Source organism: Chamaea fasciata, unplaced genomic scaffold, assembly GCF_029207755.1.
Source record: "Chamaea fasciata isolate MVZ Bird 193981 ecotype frontalis unplaced genomic scaffold, bChaFas1.0.hap1 SCAF_28, whole genome shotgun sequence".
In the NCBI taxonomy this organism is placed as follows: domain Eukaryota; kingdom Metazoa; phylum Chordata; class Aves; order Passeriformes; family Sylviidae; genus Chamaea; species Chamaea fasciata.
The window spans coordinates 4,153,228-4,169,558 of NW_027094113.1; the positions used below are offsets into that span (position 1 = coordinate 4,153,228).

General features: G+C 66.0%; 1 protein-coding gene across 2 annotated transcripts; it reads left to right on the top strand.

The window, feature by feature from the left end:
• The first annotated feature begins 1,853 nt into the window (after positions 1-1,853).
• On the top strand, positions 1,854-15,161 carry TMEM161A (transmembrane protein 161A). 2 transcript variants are annotated; one of them, XM_066205718.1, is made up of 12 exons: positions 1,854-1,897; positions 2,653-2,756; positions 2,827-2,910; positions 4,152-4,249; positions 5,678-5,834; positions 6,421-6,689; positions 7,821-7,881; positions 8,741-8,884; positions 10,269-10,385; positions 12,220-12,394; positions 12,790-12,886; positions 14,612-15,161. In XM_066205718.1, the coding sequence occupies exons 1-12, from the start codon at positions 1,895-1,897 to the stop codon at positions 14,866-14,868; spliced, it is 1,566 nt and encodes a 521-aa protein (XP_066061815.1). In that variant the 5' UTR covers positions 1,854-1,894; the 3' UTR covers positions 14,869-15,161. The 2 variants fall into 2 exon arrangements, with proteins under 2 accessions (XP_066061815.1, XP_066061816.1); XM_066205719.1 differs by having other exon boundaries at positions 6,538-6,689.
• Positions 15,162-16,331: the final 1,170 nt, after the last annotated feature.

Here is a 16,331-nt window from a genome sequence, read left to right on the forward strand (position 1 = left end):
CGGTGTAAAATCAACCCTCAAAAGGAGCTTTTGTGTCCCCCCGGGGGGGGAGAGGCCGGCGGGGCTGGGGGTGCTCCCAGCATCCATCTTCCACCTTGCCCTCGAGGGTTTGGGGTTTTTTGGGGGAGGTTTTTTGGGGGGGCTGAAAGCGCCGCTCTGGGGGCTCAGAGCGTCCTGGGGGGGAGCTGCATTTGATCCAGAGGGGTTGAGGCGCAGTGGCAGTGTAAAAACTGGGGGGATTTGGGGGATTTTGGGGAGCCAAGGGCATGGGTGATGGAGCAGGCTGCTTCCCTGGGCTCTGGCAGCCAGGACTGGGTCACTTGGGGGGATTTTGGGTCATTTTGGGGGGATTTTGGGGGATTTTGGGGAGCCAAGGGCATGGGTGATGGAGCAGGCTGCTTCCCTGGGCTCTGGCAGTCAGAATTGGGTCGTTTTGGGGGGATTTTGGGAGATTTTGGGGGGATTTTGGGGGATTTTGGGGGGCTCAGGGCATGGGTGACAGAGCAGGCTGCTTCCCTGGGCTCTGGCAGCCAGAATTGGGTCATTTTGGGGGGATTTTGGGTGAATTTTGGTGTGTCCAGGGCTTGGGTGATGGAGCAGGCTCCTTCCCTGGGTTCTGGCAGTCAGAATTGGGTCGTTTTGGGGGAATTTGCGGGATTTTTGGGGTGTCCAGGGCATGGAGAGAGTGAAGGTGATGGATTAGGTTGGTCCCTGGACACTGGCAGCCAGGACTGGGTCATTTTGGGGGAATTTGGGGGATTTTGGGGTGTCCAGGGCATGGGTGATGGAGCAGGCTGTTTCCCTGGGCTCTGGCAGCCGGGATTGGGTCATTTTGGGGGAGTTTTGGGTCATTTTGGGGGATTTTGGGGTGCCCAGGGCATGGGTGATGGAGCAGGCTGTTTCCCCGGCCTCTGGCAGCCGGGATTGGGTCATTTTGGGGGAATTTCGGGGATTTCTGGCCCCGCATCCCATCAGCAGAGGGGCTGCTCGCTGCCGGTGCTGGAGGACACACCCGGGGCTTCCCCGGGAGGATTTTTGGGGTGTCACCCCCCAAAGGCGGGTCCCCCGAGCCCTCGGGGGATGATGATGATGAAGATGATGCGGGCACGGGCGGAAGCGACATCTAGCGGGAAGCGCATCCCGTCGCCAGGGAGATCGATGTCGCGATATCCCGATATCCCGATATCCATGGCAACCCCCAGGGAAATGCGCCCGCCTGGACCAGGGAAACCCGCGGAGCCTCCGGGAGCCGGGGAGCGGAGGGAATGATCCCAGATCCCGGCGGGAATGATCCCAGATCCCGGCGGGAATGATCCCAGATCCCGGCGGGAATGATCCCAGATCCCGGCGGGAATGGTCCCAGATCCCGGCGGGGTGAGGGTGATGGAGCTGGGATTTCGGTCCTGGCACTGAGATTTCATTTCATTCCTCATTATCCCGCTCTGCTTTGATTGTTAATAAATTAAATTAAATTAATTTCCCCGAGTGGAGAGTCTGGTTTGTGTGTGGGCCAGCCGAGGAGGGGGAGTGCAGGAGCCGCTTTGGTGGGTCCCTGGCGTTTCTCCAGGGTTATCTCCGGGCGGGGATGAGGGCAGGCACGCGGATACGATTAATTATCATCGATATTATCGGTAGTATCGATACCCCGTGCGGGGCGGGGCCGCGGGCTCGGCGCGGGCGGGACTCGAACCCGCGGCCCCCCGATCCCCAGAGGCCGCGCCCGCGGAACCGCGCGCCGCGCCGAGCCCGCCCCCGCCCACAGCCGCCTTGTCATTGGTCAGAAACCTGCCAATCAAAGGCAAAGCGGTCGTGGATTGGTTGACGGAGGGGGCGTGGCTTCGGGGGCGCGGCGAAGGGCGGGCTTCCTGCGGGCGCCTTTGCGCTGACCCCCGGCATGGTGGGCACGGACCGGGGATAGACCGGGGCCGGACCGGGGCGGGGCTGGGGCTGGACCGGGGATAGAGCGGGGCTGGACCGGGGATAGAGCGGGGATAGACCGGGGATAGAGCGGGACCAGACCGGGGCGGGACTGGGGCTGGACCGGAGATAGAGCGGGGATAGAGCGGGGATAGACCGGGGATAGAGCGGGACCGGACCGGGGCGGGACTGGGGCTGGACCGGGGATAGAGCGGGGATAGAGCGGGGATAGACCGGGGATAGACCGGGGATAGAGCGGGACCAGACCGGGGCGGGACTGGGGCTGGACCGGGGATAGAACGGGGCTGGACCGGGACCGGACCGGGGATAGACCGGGGGTCCCAGGGTTCGGCATGGTCGGCGGGTTCCGGGGTGACCATGGCCAGGGGTCCCTGCCCGTGGGTTTCACATCCAAGCTGTCCCCCCGGTGTCACCACCGGGTGTCCCCAGCAGGGACAGAGCTGTGCTGGCGTGTCCCCATGTCCCCCCGTGCCCGGGTCACCCCGGGGTGTCCCCAGCAGGGACAGAGCTGTGCTGGCGTGTCCCCATGTCCCCCCGTGCCCGGGTCACCCCGGGGTGTCCCCAGCAGGGACAGAGCTGTGCTGGCGTGTCCCCATGTCCCCCCGTGCCCGGGTCACCCCGGCGTGTCCCCAGCTGGACACAGCCCAGCCCTGAGGGCCGGCAGGGGCTGTCCCCCTGTCCCCCGTGCCCAGGTGACCCTCGGTGTCCCCACAGGCGGTGATGGGGGTGCAGGTGGTGGTCACCCTGCTGGCCGCCAGCCTGATGCAGAAGATGGCCCCTCACTGCTCCTTCGCCCGCTGGCTGCTGTGCAACGGCAGGTACGGCCCGTCCCTGTCCCCTGGGGGCTCCTGGGGACACCCAGCCGCTGTGACCCCGCTGTCCCCTCAGCCTGTACAGGTACAAGCACCCCACGGACGAGGAGCTCTGCGCCCTGGCCGGGAAACAGCCGCGCCCCAAGGGCAGGAGGGACAGGTCAGTCGGGTCACCACTGGTCAGTCTGGTCACCCCTGGGTCAGCCTGGGTCACCCCTGAGGGGTGGGAGGGGATGGGGAATGTTTGGGGTTGGGGACACCAGAGTGCACCCCTGTCCATCCCTGCCCATCCCTGCCCACCCCTGTCTACCCCTGTCCACCCCTGTCCATCCCTGTCCACCTCTGTCCACCCCTGTCCACCCCTGCCCACCCCTGTCCATCCCTGTCCACCTCTGTCCACCCCTGTCCACCCCTGTCCATCCCTGTCCACCTCTGTCCACCCCTGTCCATCCCTGTCCACCTCTGTCCACCCCTGTCCACCCCTGTCCATCCCTGTCCATCCCTGTCCACCCCTGTCCACCCCTGTCCATCCCTGTCCACCTCTGTCCATCCCTGCCCATCCCTGTCCACCCCTGTCCACCTCTGTCCACCCCGTCCACCCCTGTCCACCTCTGTCCACCCCTATCCACCTCTGTCCACCTCTGTCCACCCCTGTCCACCCCTGTCCACCTCTGTCCACCCCGTCCACCCCTGTCCACCTCTGTCCACCCCTATCCACCTCTGTCCACCTCTGTCCACCCCTGTCCACCCCTGTCCACCTCTGTCCACCCCTGTCCACCCCTGTCCACCTCTGTCCACCCCTATCCACCTCTGTCCACCTCTGTCCACCCCTGTCCACCCCTGTCCATCCCTGTCCACCCCTGTCCACCCCTGTCCATCCCTGTCCATCCCTGTCCATCCCTGTCCACCCCTGTCCACCCCTGTCCATCCCTGTCCATCCCTGTCCGTCCCTGCCCATCCCTGTCCACCCCTGTCCATCCCTGTCCACCTCTGTCCACCTCTGTCCACCTCTGTCCACCCCTGTCCACCCCTGTCCATCCGTGTCCACTCCTGTCCACCCCTGACCACCCCTGTCCATCCCTGTCCACCCCTGTCCACCCCTGTCCATCCCTGTCCATCCCTGTCCATCCCTGTCCACCCCTGTCCATCCCTGTCCATCCCTGTCCGTCCCTGCCCATCCCTGTCCACCCCTGTCCATCCCTGTCCACCTCTGTCCACCTCTGTCCACCTCTGTCCACCCCTGTCCACCCCTGTCCATCCCTGTCCATCCCCTGTCCACCCCTGACCACCCCTGTCCACCCCTGTCCGTCCCTGTCCGTCCCTGTCCTCACTCCCCGTGGGGTTTTCACTCCCCACGCGGTGACACGAGGGACAGGAGCCACCTCCCCGCTGTCCCCGCAGGAGGACCAACGGGGTGACAGAGGACAGGCCGCTGTCGGTGCCCCGCGACATCGACCTGCAGCTGGACACCAGCCCCATCACCGCCCTGGACGCGCTGGGTGAGGGCCCGTGTCCCCGGGGTGTCCCCAGGGTGATGACATGTCCCCAGGGGTGTCCCCGGGGATGTCCCCAGGGTGGTGACACATTCCCCAGTCTGGTGACACGTCCCCAGGGGTGTCCCAGGGGTGGTGACATGTCCCCAGGGGTGTCCTCAGCAGTGTCCCCGGGATGGTGCCACATCCCCAGGATGTCCCCAGTCTGGTGACACGTCCCTAGGGGTGTCCCCAGGGGTGTCCCCAGAGTGGTGAAATGTCCCCAGGGTGTCCCCAGTCCGGTGCCACGTCCCAGGGGTGTCCCCAATCTGGTGACACGTCCCCAAGGGTGTCCCCAGTGCGGTGCCACGTCCCCAGGGTGTCCCCAGGCCGGTGACACGTCCCTAGGGGTGTTCGCCGGGTGTCCCCAGGGCGGTGACACCTCCCTAGGAATGTCCCCAGGGGTGTCCCCAGGGCAGTGACACATCCCTAGTCTGGTGCCACGTCCCCAGGGTGTCCCCAGGGTGGTGGCACATCCCCTCGGGTGTCCTCCGGGGTGTCCCCAGGGCGGTGACATGTCCCCAGGGGTGTCCCCAGGGTGTCCCCAGGGTGGTGGCACATCCCCTCGGGTGTCCCCCGGGGTGTCCCCAGGGCGGTGACACGTCCCTAGAGGTGTCCCCAGGGTGTCCCCAGGGCGGTGACACGTCCCTAGCGGTGTCCCCGGGGTGGTGACACGTCCCCAGGGGTGTCCCCAGGGTGTCCCCAGGGCGGTGACACGTCCCTAGAGGTGTCCCCAGGGTGTCCCCAGGGCGGTGACACATTCCCCAGGGGTGTCCCCAGGGTGTCCCCAGGGTGGTGGCACATCCCCTCGGGTGTCCCCCGAGGTGTCCCCAGGGCGGTGACACATTCCCCAGGGGTGTCCCCAGGGCGGTGACACGTCCCTAGGGGTGTCCCCAGGGTGTCCCCAGGGTGGTGGCACATCCCCTCGGGTGTCCCCCGGGGTGTCCCCAGGGCGGTGACACGTCCCCAGGGTGTCCCCAGGGTGGTGACATGTCCCTAGAGGTGTCCCCAGGGGTGTCCCCAGGGCGGTGGCACATCCCCCAGGGGTGTCCCCAGGGTGGTGACACGTCCCCAGGGGTGTCCCCAGGGTGTCCCCGGGGCGGTGACACGTCCCTAGCGGTGTCCCCAGGGCGGTGACACGTCCCCAGGGGTGTCCCCAGGGTGTCCCCAGGGCGGTGACACGTCCCTAGCGGTGTCCCCAGGGTGGTGACACGTCCCTAGCGGTGTCCCCAGGGCGGTGACACGTCCCTAGCGGTGTCCCCAGGGTGGTGACACGTCCCCAGGGGTGTCCCCAGGGTGTCCCCGGGGTGGTGACACGTCCCTAGCGGTGTCCCCAGGGTGGTGACACGTCCCCAGGGTGTCCCCGGGGCAGTGACACGTCCCGTGTCCCCGCAGTGCTGCGCTATTTCCTGGAGTACCAGTGGTTCGTGGATTTCTCGGTGTACGCCGGCGCCGTGTACGCCTTCAGCGAGGGTTACCTGTGCCTGCTCAGCCCCGCCAGGGAGACGCACCTGGGCGTGCTCTGGTGCCTGCTCACCGTCCTCTTCTCCCTGTATCCTCAGGGCCTTTGTCTGGGGGGGCAGGCGGGACAGGGAACCCTCGACACCGGTGTTTTTAAAATTGTTTTAAAAATTATTTTTAATTCAATAATTTTAAAATTATTTTTGTTTTTTAATTTTATTTTAAATTTTTTCATTAGTTCTAATTTTAAATGACTTTTAATGATTTTTTCATTATTTTTTCAATAATTTTAAATTAATTTTTGATCGTTTTTCGGTTTTAATTTCTAAAATCAGTTTTCACTTCTCGTTTTATCTTTTTCCTTTTTTTAAAAAAATATTTTCAATCAATTTTTAAAGCTTCTTAAATTATTTTTTTTTGTTGTTTTTTCAAAAATGATATCTTTGAAATTTTTTTTTCATTTTAATTTTTTTCTGTTATTTCGAAATTGATTTCAAACTGCTTTCCGGTTAATTTTGAGTTAATTTTAACGAACTTTTAACGATTTTTCAGATTTTTAATTTTTAAAATAGTTTTGCGACATTCTTCTTCATTTTTTTTTTTTTTCCCCCTCCCGGCTGAGGCATAGAGACGAATTTTGAGGGGTTTTTTTTATATTTTTCCGATGAGTTCTGAAGGTGCCTCGCTGGCGAGGAGGCGGTGGAGACGCTGAGGGGGCGCCGGGGGCTCTCGGCGGCTTTCGGGGTGTCCCCCGGTGTCCCCGGTTTCCTTGACGGCCGTGCCAAACCCCGCAGGAAGGTTTTCTTCACGGTGATGAGGCATTATTTCAGCTCGGAGGAGGGCGGCGAGCGCTCCGTGTGCCTCAGCTTCGCCTTCCTCTTCCTCCTGCTGGCCATGCTGGCCCTGCTGGTGCGCGACGAGTACCTCGAGTTCGGCCTCGAGGCCGGTGCGTGACGGGGACGCTGGGGACACGGGGGACACGGGGGACAGGGGGGACACTGGGGACGGGGACACTGGGGACAGGGGGACACTGGGGACACGGGGGACACGGGGGACACTGGGGACAGGGGGGACACTGGGGACAGGGGGGACAAGGGGGACACTGGGGGACACTAGGGACAGGGGGGACACTGGGGACAGGGGGGACAAGGGGGACACTGGGGGACACTAGGGACAGGGGGGACACTGGGGACAGGGGGGACACTGGGGACACTGGGGACAAGGGGGACGCTGGGGACAAGGGGGACACTGGGGACAAGGGGGATGCTGGGTACACTGGGGGACACTAGGGACAGGGGGGACACTGGGGACACTGGGGACACTGTGGACACTGGGGACAGGGAACACTGGGGACAGGGGACACTGGGGACAAGGGGGGACACTGGGGATGGGGGGGACACTGGGGGCAAGGGGGACGCTGGGGACACTGGGGGACACTGGGGACAGGGGGGGACACTGGGGACACTGGGGACGGGACACTGGGGACAAGGGGGGACACTGGGGACATGGGGGACACTGGGGACAAGGGGGGGACACTGGGGACGGGGGGACACTGGGGACAGGGACAGGGGACACTGGGGACACTGGGGACAGGGGACACAGGATGGGGATGGGGGACACTGGTGACAGGGACAGGGGACACTGGGGACAGGGACGGGGAGGACACTGGGGACAGGGACGGGGGCACTGCACTTGTGGGGGTCACTCCTCACTCCCAGGGGTCACTCCCTGCTTACAGTGGTCACTTCCCACTCAGTGGTCACTCCCCGCTCCCAGGGGTCACTCTCCCCACTGGTCACTCCCCACTCCCAGGGGTCACTCCCCGCTCCCAGGGGTCACTCTCCTCACTGGTCACTCCCTGCTCCCAGGGGTTACTCCTCACTCCTGGGGGTCATTCCCTGCTCCTGGGTGTCACTCCCTGGTCACTCCCCGCTCCCAGGGGTCACTCCCCGCTCCCAGGGGTCACTCCCCACTGGTCACTCCCCACTCCCAGGGGTCACTCCCCGCTCCCAGGGGTCACTCTCCCCACTGGTCACTCCCCGCTCCCAGGGGTCACTCCGCTCTGGTCACTCCGCAGGGCTGGCCGCAGTCTCCGATAACCTGGAGCCCCTGCTGAAGCCCCGGGGCTGGGAGTGGACGTGAGTGGGGCACGGGGGACACGGGGACATGTCCCCCTTTTGGGGACAGTGGGGTGGGGGTTCGAGGGGACAACAGTGTCCCTGCTGTGTGTCCCTGCAGTGTCCCTGGTCCTGTCCCTGTCCCTGCAGTGTCCTCAGCCGTGTCCCCGTCCCTGCAGTGTCCCTGTCCCTGCTATGTCCCCAGCCATGTCCCTGTCCCTGCAGTGTCCCCAGGCTGTCCCTGCTGTGTCCCTGTCCCTGCAGTGTCCCCAGGCTGTCCCAGCTGTGTCCCTGTCCCTGCAGTGTCCCCAGCCGTGTCCCAGCTGTGTCCCTGTCCCTGCAGTGTCCCCAGCCGTGTCCCAGCCGTGTCCCCATCCCTGCAGTGTCCCCAGCCGTGTCCCAGCCGTGTCCCAGTCCCTGCAGTGTCCCCAGCCGTGTCCCTGCAGTGTCCCCAGCCGTGTCCCAGCCGTGTCCCCGTCCCTGCAGTGTCTCCAGCCCTGTCCCTGTCCTTGCTGTGTCCCTGCAGTGTCCCCAGCCGTGTCCCCAGCCGTGTCCCCGTCCCTGCAGTGTCCCCAGCCGTGTCCCAGCCGTGTCCCTGTCCCTGCAGTGTCCCCAGCCGTGTCCCAGCCGTGTCCCCGTCCCTGCAGTGTCCCCAGCCGTGTCCCTGCAGTGTCCCCAGCCGTGTCCCTGCAGTGTCCCTGTCCCTGCAGTGTCCCCAGCCGTGTCCCTGCAGTGTCCCCAGCCGTGTCCCTGCAGTGTCCCTGTCCCTGCAGTGTCCCCAGCCGTGTCCCAGCCGTGTCCCCGTCCCTGCAGTGTCCCCAGCCGTGTCCCTGCAGTGTCCCCAGCCGTGTCCCAGCCGTGTCCCCGTCCCTGTCCCCAGGCTGCCCGTGGCCCGGCTGGCCTTCAAGCTGGCGCTGGTGGCGCTGTGCTCCTTCCTGGGCGCCTGCCTGACCTTCCCGGGGCTGCGCCTGGCACAGACACACCTGGACGCGCTCAGGATGGCCCAGGACAAACCCCTGACACAGTTGGGTGGCACCTGGGGACACGGGGGGACAGCGGGGGACGGCTGGGGACACCTGGGGACAGCGGGGGAGACAATGGGGGACACCTGGGGACGATGGGGGTCACCTGGGGGACAATGGAGGACACCTGAGGAGGGAGGGCTTGGTGCTGGGACCCCCGGCTCTGGGGGAGGGACAGGGGGGCCTGTGGGGTCTCTGTGGGGTCTCTGTGGGGTCGGTGACACACACCGGGGGGCTCTGGGGTCTCTCTGGGGTCTCTCTGGGGTCGGTGACACACACCGGGGGCTGTGGGGTCTCTCTGGGGTCGGTGACACACACCGGGGGGCTGTGGGGTCTCTCTGGGGTCTCTCTGGGGTCGGTGACACACACCGGGGGTCTGTGGGGTCTCTCTGGGGTCGGTGACACACACCGGGGGTCTGTGGGGTCTCTCTGGGGTCGGTGACACACACCGGGGGGCTGTGGGGTCTCTCTGGGGTCGGTGACACACACCGGGGGGCTCTGGGGTCTCTCTGGGGTCTCTCTGGGGTCGGTGACACACACCGGGGGGCTCTGGGGTCTCTCTGGGGTCTCTCTGGGGTCGGTGACACACACCGGGGGGCTCTGGGGTCTCTCTGGGGTCTCTCTGGGGTCGGTGACACACACCGGGGGGCTCTGGGGTCTCTCTGGGGTCGGTGACACACACCGGGGGGCTGTGGGGTCTCTCTGGGGTCTCTGTGGGGTCGGTGACACACACCGGGGGGCTGTGGGGTCTCTCTGGGGTCGGTGACACACACCGGGGGGCTGTGGGGTCTCTCTGGGGTCGGTGACACACACCGGGGGGCTGTGGGGTCTCTCTGGGGTCTCTGTGGGGTCGGTGACACACACCGGGGGGCTGTGGGGTCTCTCTGGGGTCGGTGACACACACCGGGGGGCTGTGGGGTCTCTCTGGGGTCTCTCTGGGGTCGGTGACACACACCGGGGGTCTGTGGGGTCTCTCTGGGGTCGGTGACACACACCGGGGGGCTGTGGGGTCTCTCTGGGGTCGGTGACACACACCGGGGGGCTGTGGGGTCTCTCTGGGGTCTCTGTGGGGTCGGTGACACACACCGGGGGGCTGTGGGGTCTCTCTGGGGTCGGTGACACACACCGGGGGGCTGTGGGGTCTCTCTGGGGTCTCTGTGGGGTCGGTGACACACACCGGGGGGCTGTGGGGTCTCTCTGGGGTCGGTGACACACACCGGGGGCTGTGGGGTCTCTCTGGGGTCTCTGGGGTCTCTGTGGGGTCGGTGACACACACCGGGGGGCTGTGGGGTCTCTGTGGGGTCGGTGACACACACCGGGGGCTGTGGGGTCTCTCTGGGGTCTCTGGGGTCTCTCTGGGGTCGGTGACAGTCCCCTCCCTGCCAGGCTGCTGCTGCACGCGGGGTTCGTGGCCCCGGTGCTGGTGGTGCTGCTCTGGGTGCGGCCCCTGGCCCGGGATTTCCTGCTGCACGCCCCGCTGGGCTCGCTGGGGACCGTGCAGATGTGAGTGCCACACCTGGGGACACCCCCTGTGACCCCTGTGACCCCTGTGTGCCCCTTGTGACCCCTGTGACAGTGTCTCCACAATGACCCCTGTGACACCCAGTGTCCCCCAATCACCGCCCCAGTGACCCCTGTGACACCCAGTGTCCCCACAGTGACCCCTCAATGACCCCCCCATGTCCCCTGGGATCCCCAGTTGTCCCCCAATGACCCCTGTGCCATCCCCGCCGTGTCCCCCGTGTGTCTGTGTCCCTTACCCCGGTGCCATCCCCGCGGTGTCCCTGCGGTGTCCCCCGTGTCTCTGTGTCCCTTACCCCGGTGCCGCCCCCGCGGTGTCCCTGCGGTGTCCCCCGTGTCTCTGTGTCCCCCGGCGCGGTGCCACCCCCGCGGTGTCCCTTACCCCGGTGCCACCCCCGCGGTGTCCCTGCGGTGTCCCCCGTGTCTCTGTGTCCCTTACCCCGGTGCCGCCCCCGCGGTGTCCCTGCGGTGTCCCCCGTGTCTCTGTGTCCCCCGGCGCGGTGCCACCCCCGCGGTGTCCCTTACCCCGGTGCCGCCCCCGCGGTGTCCCCGCGGTGTCCCCGCGGTGTCCCCCGTGTCTCTGTGTCCCTTACCCCGGTGCCACCCCCGCGGTGTCCCTTACCCCGGTGCCACCCCCGCGGTGTCCCCGCGGTGTCCCCCGTGTCTCTGTGTCCCCCGGCGCGGTGCCATCCCCGCGGTGTCCCTTACCCCGGTGCCACCCCCGCGGTGTCCCCGCGGTGTCCCCCGTGTCTCTGTGTCCCTTACCCCGGTGCCACCCCCGCGGTGTCCCTTACCCCGGTGCCACCCCCGCGGTGTCCCTGCGGTGTCCCCCGTGTCTCTGTGTCCCCCGGCGCGGTGCCACCCCCGCGGTGTCCCCGCGGTGTCCCCCGTGTCTCTGTGTCCCCCGGCGCGGTGCCACCCCCGCGGTGTCCCTTACCCCGGTGCCATCCCCGCGGTGTCCCCGCGGTGTCCCCCGTGTCTCTGTGTCCTCCGGCCCGGTGCCACCCCCGCGGTGTCCCTTACCCCGGTGCCATCCCCGCGGTGTCCCCGCGGTGTCCCCCGTGTCTCTGTGTCCCCCGGCGCGGTGCCACCCCCGCGGTGTCCCCGCGGTGTCCCCCGTGTCTCTGTGTCCCCCGGCCCGGTGCCACCCCCGCGGTGTCCCTTACCCCGGTGCCATCCCCGCGGTGTCCCCGCGGTGTCCCCCGTGTCTCTGTGTCCCCCGGCGCGGTGCCACCCCCGCGGTGTCCCCGCGGTGTCCCCCGTGTCTCTGTGTCCCCCGGCGCGGTGCCATCCCCGCGGTGTCCCTTACCCCGGTGCCACCCCCGCGGTGTCCCCGCGGTGTCCCCCGTGTCTCTGTGTCCCTTACCCCGGTGCCACCCCCGCGGTGTCCCTTACCCCGGTGCCACCCCCGCGGTGTCCCTGCGGTGTCCCCCGTGTCTCTGTGTCCCTTACCCCGGTGCCACCCCCGCGGTGTCCCCGCGGTGTCCCCCGTGTCTCTGTGTCCCCCGGCGCGGTGCCACCCCCGCGGTGTCCCTTACCCCGGTGCCATCCCCGCGGTGTCCCCGCGGTGTCCCCCGTGTCTCTGTGTCCTCCGGCCCGGTGCCACCCCCGCGGTGTCCCTTACCCCGGTGCCATCCCCGCGGTGTCCCCGCGGTGTCCCCCGTGTCTCTGTGTCCCCCGGCGCGGTGCCACCCCCGCGGTGTCCCCGCGGTGTCCCCCGTGTCTCTGTGTCCCCCGGCCCGGTGCCACCCCCGCGGTGTCCCTTACCCCGGTGCCGCCCCCGCGGTGTCCCCGCGGTGTCCCCTGTGTGTCGCAGCCTGTCGGGGCCGGCCTTTGACTCGGCGCGGCTCTGGGCGCTGGTGGCGCTGTCGCTGCTGCGGCTGCTGGGGACGCGCCACCACCTGCAGGCGTACCTGGGGCTGGCCCCGCGCTGGGTGTCCCGCATCCGCAGGGAGGCGGGCAGGATCCCGGCACGGGACATCCAGAGAAAGGTCGGGAAAGGGAGCGGGATTGGGATGGGGGTGGGATCGGGAGCGGGATCGGGGTGGGACTGGGATTGGGGTGGGATCGGGATGGGAGCGGGATCAGAGGGGGATCGGGGTGGGATTTGGATTGGGAGCAGGATCGGGGTGGGATCGGGAGTGGAGTGGGATTGGGATGGGAGCGGGGTGGGAGCGGGGTGGGATCGGGGTTGGGGTGGGAGCGGGATAGGAGCGGGAGCGGGATCAGAGTGGGGTCGGGGTGGGATCGGGGTGGGATTTGGGGCGGGAGCGGGATGGGACCGGGATTGGAGTGGGATCGGGGTGGGACCAGGATGGGGGTTCGGGGTGGGGTTCCCCTCCCCAGGGCGGGATTCCCACCTGAGGGATTCCCGGGATTCCCGCAGATCACCCGGATTTACTGTTACGTGTCCGTGGTGAGCCTGCAGTACCTGGGGCCCGTCATCCTCAGCCTGCACTGCACCCTGCTGCTGAAAACGCTGGGTGAGCCTCGGCGGTGGCCATGGCATGGGGTTGGCGGTTGGCGTGGGTTTGGGGTGGGGTTGGGGTTTGGGGTTGGTTTGGGGTGGGGTTGGGGTTTGGGGTGGGTTTGGGGTTGGTTTGGGGTGGGGTTGGGGTTTGGGGTTTGGGGTGGGTTTGGGGTTTGGGATGGGTTTGGGGTGGGTTTGGGATGGATTTGGGGTTTGGGGTGGATTTGGGATGGGTTTGGGGTGGATTTGGGATGAATTTGGAGTTTGGGATGGGTTTGGGGTGGGTTTGGGGTTTGGGATGGATTTGGGGTTTGGGATGGGTACCTGGATTATGCCCAGCTCCCACGGCCTGGCAGCTTGGGACATTCCATGGTTCTGTGCCGTGGCTCTGCTCTGGTTTGGGGACAAACTCATTGCTGGGACTCTGCCACCAGCAGGGCTGGGGCACAGGGACACCCGGACCTGTCCCCTGTCCCACAGAGACCCCCAGACCTGTCCCTTGTCCCATAGGGAGCCCCCCCAAACCTGTTCCACAAAGATCCCCAAGACTCTTCCCTCTGTCCCCCAGAGACCCCCCCAAACCTGTCCCCTGTCCCACAGGGACCCCCCCCCCGACCTGTCCCCTGTGTCCCCACAGACCCCACAGACGTGTCCCCTGTGTCCCCCCAGACCTGTCCCCTGTGTCCCCCGTGTCCCCCCAGACGTGTCCCCTGTGTCCCCCCCAGACGTGTCCCCTGTGTCCCCCGTGTCCCCCCCAGACGTGTCCCCTGTGTCCCCCCAGACCTGTCCCCTGTGTCCCCCGTGTCCCCCCAGACGCGTCCCCCATGTCCCCACAGACCCCCCCAGACGTGTCCCCCGTGTCCCCCACAGACGCGTCCCGTGTCCCCCGTGTCCCCCCAGACGCGTCCCCCGTGTCCCCACAGACCCCCCCAGACGTGTCCCCTGTGTCCCCCCCAGACGTGTCCCCTGTGTCCCCCACAGACCCCCCAGACGTGTCCCCTGTGTCCCCCCCAGACATGTCCCCTGTGTCCCCCACAGACCCCCCAGACCTGTCCCCTGTGTCCCCCCCAGACGTGTCCCCTGTGTCCCCCGAGTCCCCCCCAGACGTGTCCCCTGTGTCCCCCCCAGACGTGTCCCCTGTGTCCCCCACAGACCCCCCAGACGTGTCCCCTGTGTCCCCCCCCAGACGTGTCCCCTGTGTCCCCCCCCAGATGTGTCCCCTGTGTCCCCACAGACCTGTCCCCTGTGTCCCCACAGATGTGTCCCCTGTGTCCCCACAGACCCCGCAGACATGTCCCCTGTGTCCCCACAGACCCCGCAGACGTGTCCCCTGTGTCCCCCGTGTCCCCCCCAGACGCGTCCCCCGTGTCCCCCCAGACGTGTCCCCTGTGTCCCCCCAGACGTGTCCCCTGTGTCCCCCGTGTCCCGCCCAGACGTGTCCCCCGTGTCCCCCCCAGACGTGTCCCCTGTGTCCCCCATGTCCCCCCAGACGCGTCCCCTGTGTCCCCACAGACGTGTCCCCTGTGTCCCCCGAGTCCCCCCCAGACGTGTCCCCTGTGTCCCCCACAGACGTGTCCCCTGTGTCCCCCGAGTCCCCCCCAGACGTGTCCCCCGTGTCCCCCCCCAGACGTGTCCCCTGTGTCCCCCGTGTCCCCCCAGACGTGTCCCCCGTGTCCCCCACAGACGTGTCCCCTGTGTCCCCCGTGTCCCCCCAGACGCGTCCCCCGTGTCCCCCCAGGTCAGCACTCCTGGGGGCTGTACCCCGCGCCCCCCGCCGTGTCCCCGGCAGCACCGGTGTCCCCTCCCCGCCGCGGGGGTGACGGCGATGGGGACGTGCAGGAGGTGGTGGCCGAGCTCTCGGGGCTCCTGCGCCGCGTCTTCACCCCGCTCTTCCTCCGGGGCCTCTTCTCCTTCCTCACCTGGTGGGTGGCCGCCTGCCAGGTGGTCACCAGCCTCTTCGGCCTCTACTTCCACCAGTACCTGGCGGCCTCCTGACTGCCGGGGAGCGGGACCGAGGGGTCTGTCCCTCTTTGGGGGACGCCGGTGCCACCGGGGCGCGGGTTGGTGGCCGCAGGGGTGGGTGGCACCGCCGTGGGGACGCTCGGTGCTGCCCGTGCCCCGAGCGGCGGCGGGTCTTGGGGACACGGGAGTGGCCAGCGCGGGTTGGGGGGTGATTCCAGCTGAGGCCGAAGGGGCTCCTGTGGGGTTTGAGGGGGGTTTGTGGGGTTTGAGGGGATTTTTCTGGGTTTTGAGGAGGTTTTCTGGGTTTTGAGGGGGTTTTTCAGGGTTCTGAGGGGGGTTTGTGGGGGTTTTGTGGGTTTTGAGGAGGTTTTGTGGGGTTTGAGGAGGTTCTAAGGGGGGTTTGTGGGGTTTGAGGGGGGTTTGTGGGGTTTGAGGAGGTTCTGAGGGGGGTTTGAGGGGGGTTTGTGGGGTTTGAGGAGGTTCTGAGGGGGGTTTGTGGGTTTTGAGGAGGTTCTAAGGGGGGTTTGTGGGGTTTGAGGGGGGTTTGTGGGGTTTGAGGAGGTTCTGAGGGGGGTTTGTGGGGTTTGAGGAGGTTCTGAGGGGGGTTTGTGGGGTTTGAGGAGGTTCTAAGGGGGGTTTGAGGGAGGTTTGTGGGGGGTTTGTGGGGTTTGAGGGGATTTTTCTGGGTTTTGAGGAGGTTTTATGGGTTTTGAGGGGGTTTTTCAGGGTTCTGAGGGGGGTTTGTGGGGGTTTTGTGGGTTTTGAGGGGGTTTTGAGGAGGTTCTGAGGGGGGTTTGTGGGGTTTGAGGGGGTTTTGTGGGTTTTTGTGGGTTTTGAGGGGGTTTTTGTGGATTTTGCGGGGAGTTTGTGGGGGTTTCTGTGGGTTTTGAGGGGGTTTTGTTCTCGGTGTCAGCCCCCAAACTCCGTGTGACCCCTCAGGCCCAGCAGCCTCGGGGGCGGCAGCTTCACAAGAAATAAATTATAAACAAATGAACAAAAACCAGCAGTGATGTCACCCCAGAGCTGCTCTGGGTGTCCCCAAAACTGCTCCTGGTGTCCCCAGAACTGTTCTCAGTGTCCCCAAAACTGTTCTCAGTGTCCCCCAAAGCTGTTCTGGGTGTCCCCGAAGCTGTTCTGTGTGTCCCCAAAGCTGCTCTTGGTGTCCCCAAAGCTGTTCTGGGTGTCCCCAAACTGTTCTGTGTGTCCCCAAAGCTGTTCTGTGTGTCCCCAAAGCTGTTCTGGGTGTCCCCAAAGCTGCTCCTGGTGTCCCCAAAGCTGTTCTGGGTGTCGCCAAAGCTGTTCTGGGTGTCCCCAAAGCTGCTCCTGGTGTCCCCAAAGCTGCTCCTGGTGTCCCCAAAGCTGTTCTGTGTGTCCCCAAAGCTGCTCCTGGTGTCCCCAAAGCTGCTCCTGGTGTCCCCAAAGCTGCTCCTGGTGTCCCCAAAGCTGTTCTGGGTGTCCCCAAACTGTTCTGTGTGTCCCCAAAGCTGCTCCTGGTG

Excerpts from the sequence above, each read along its gene's own strand:
- TMEM161A (XM_066205718.1), top strand. Across the intron at positions 2,757-2,826 it reads TGGCTGCTGTGCAACGGCAG|CCTGTACAGGTACAAGCACC; the intron begins GTACGGCCCGTC and ends CTGTCCCCTCAG. Across the intron at positions 2,911-4,151 it reads CCCAAGGGCAGGAGGGACAG|GAGGACCAACGGGGTGACAG; the intron begins GTCAGTCGGGTC and ends CTGTCCCCGCAG.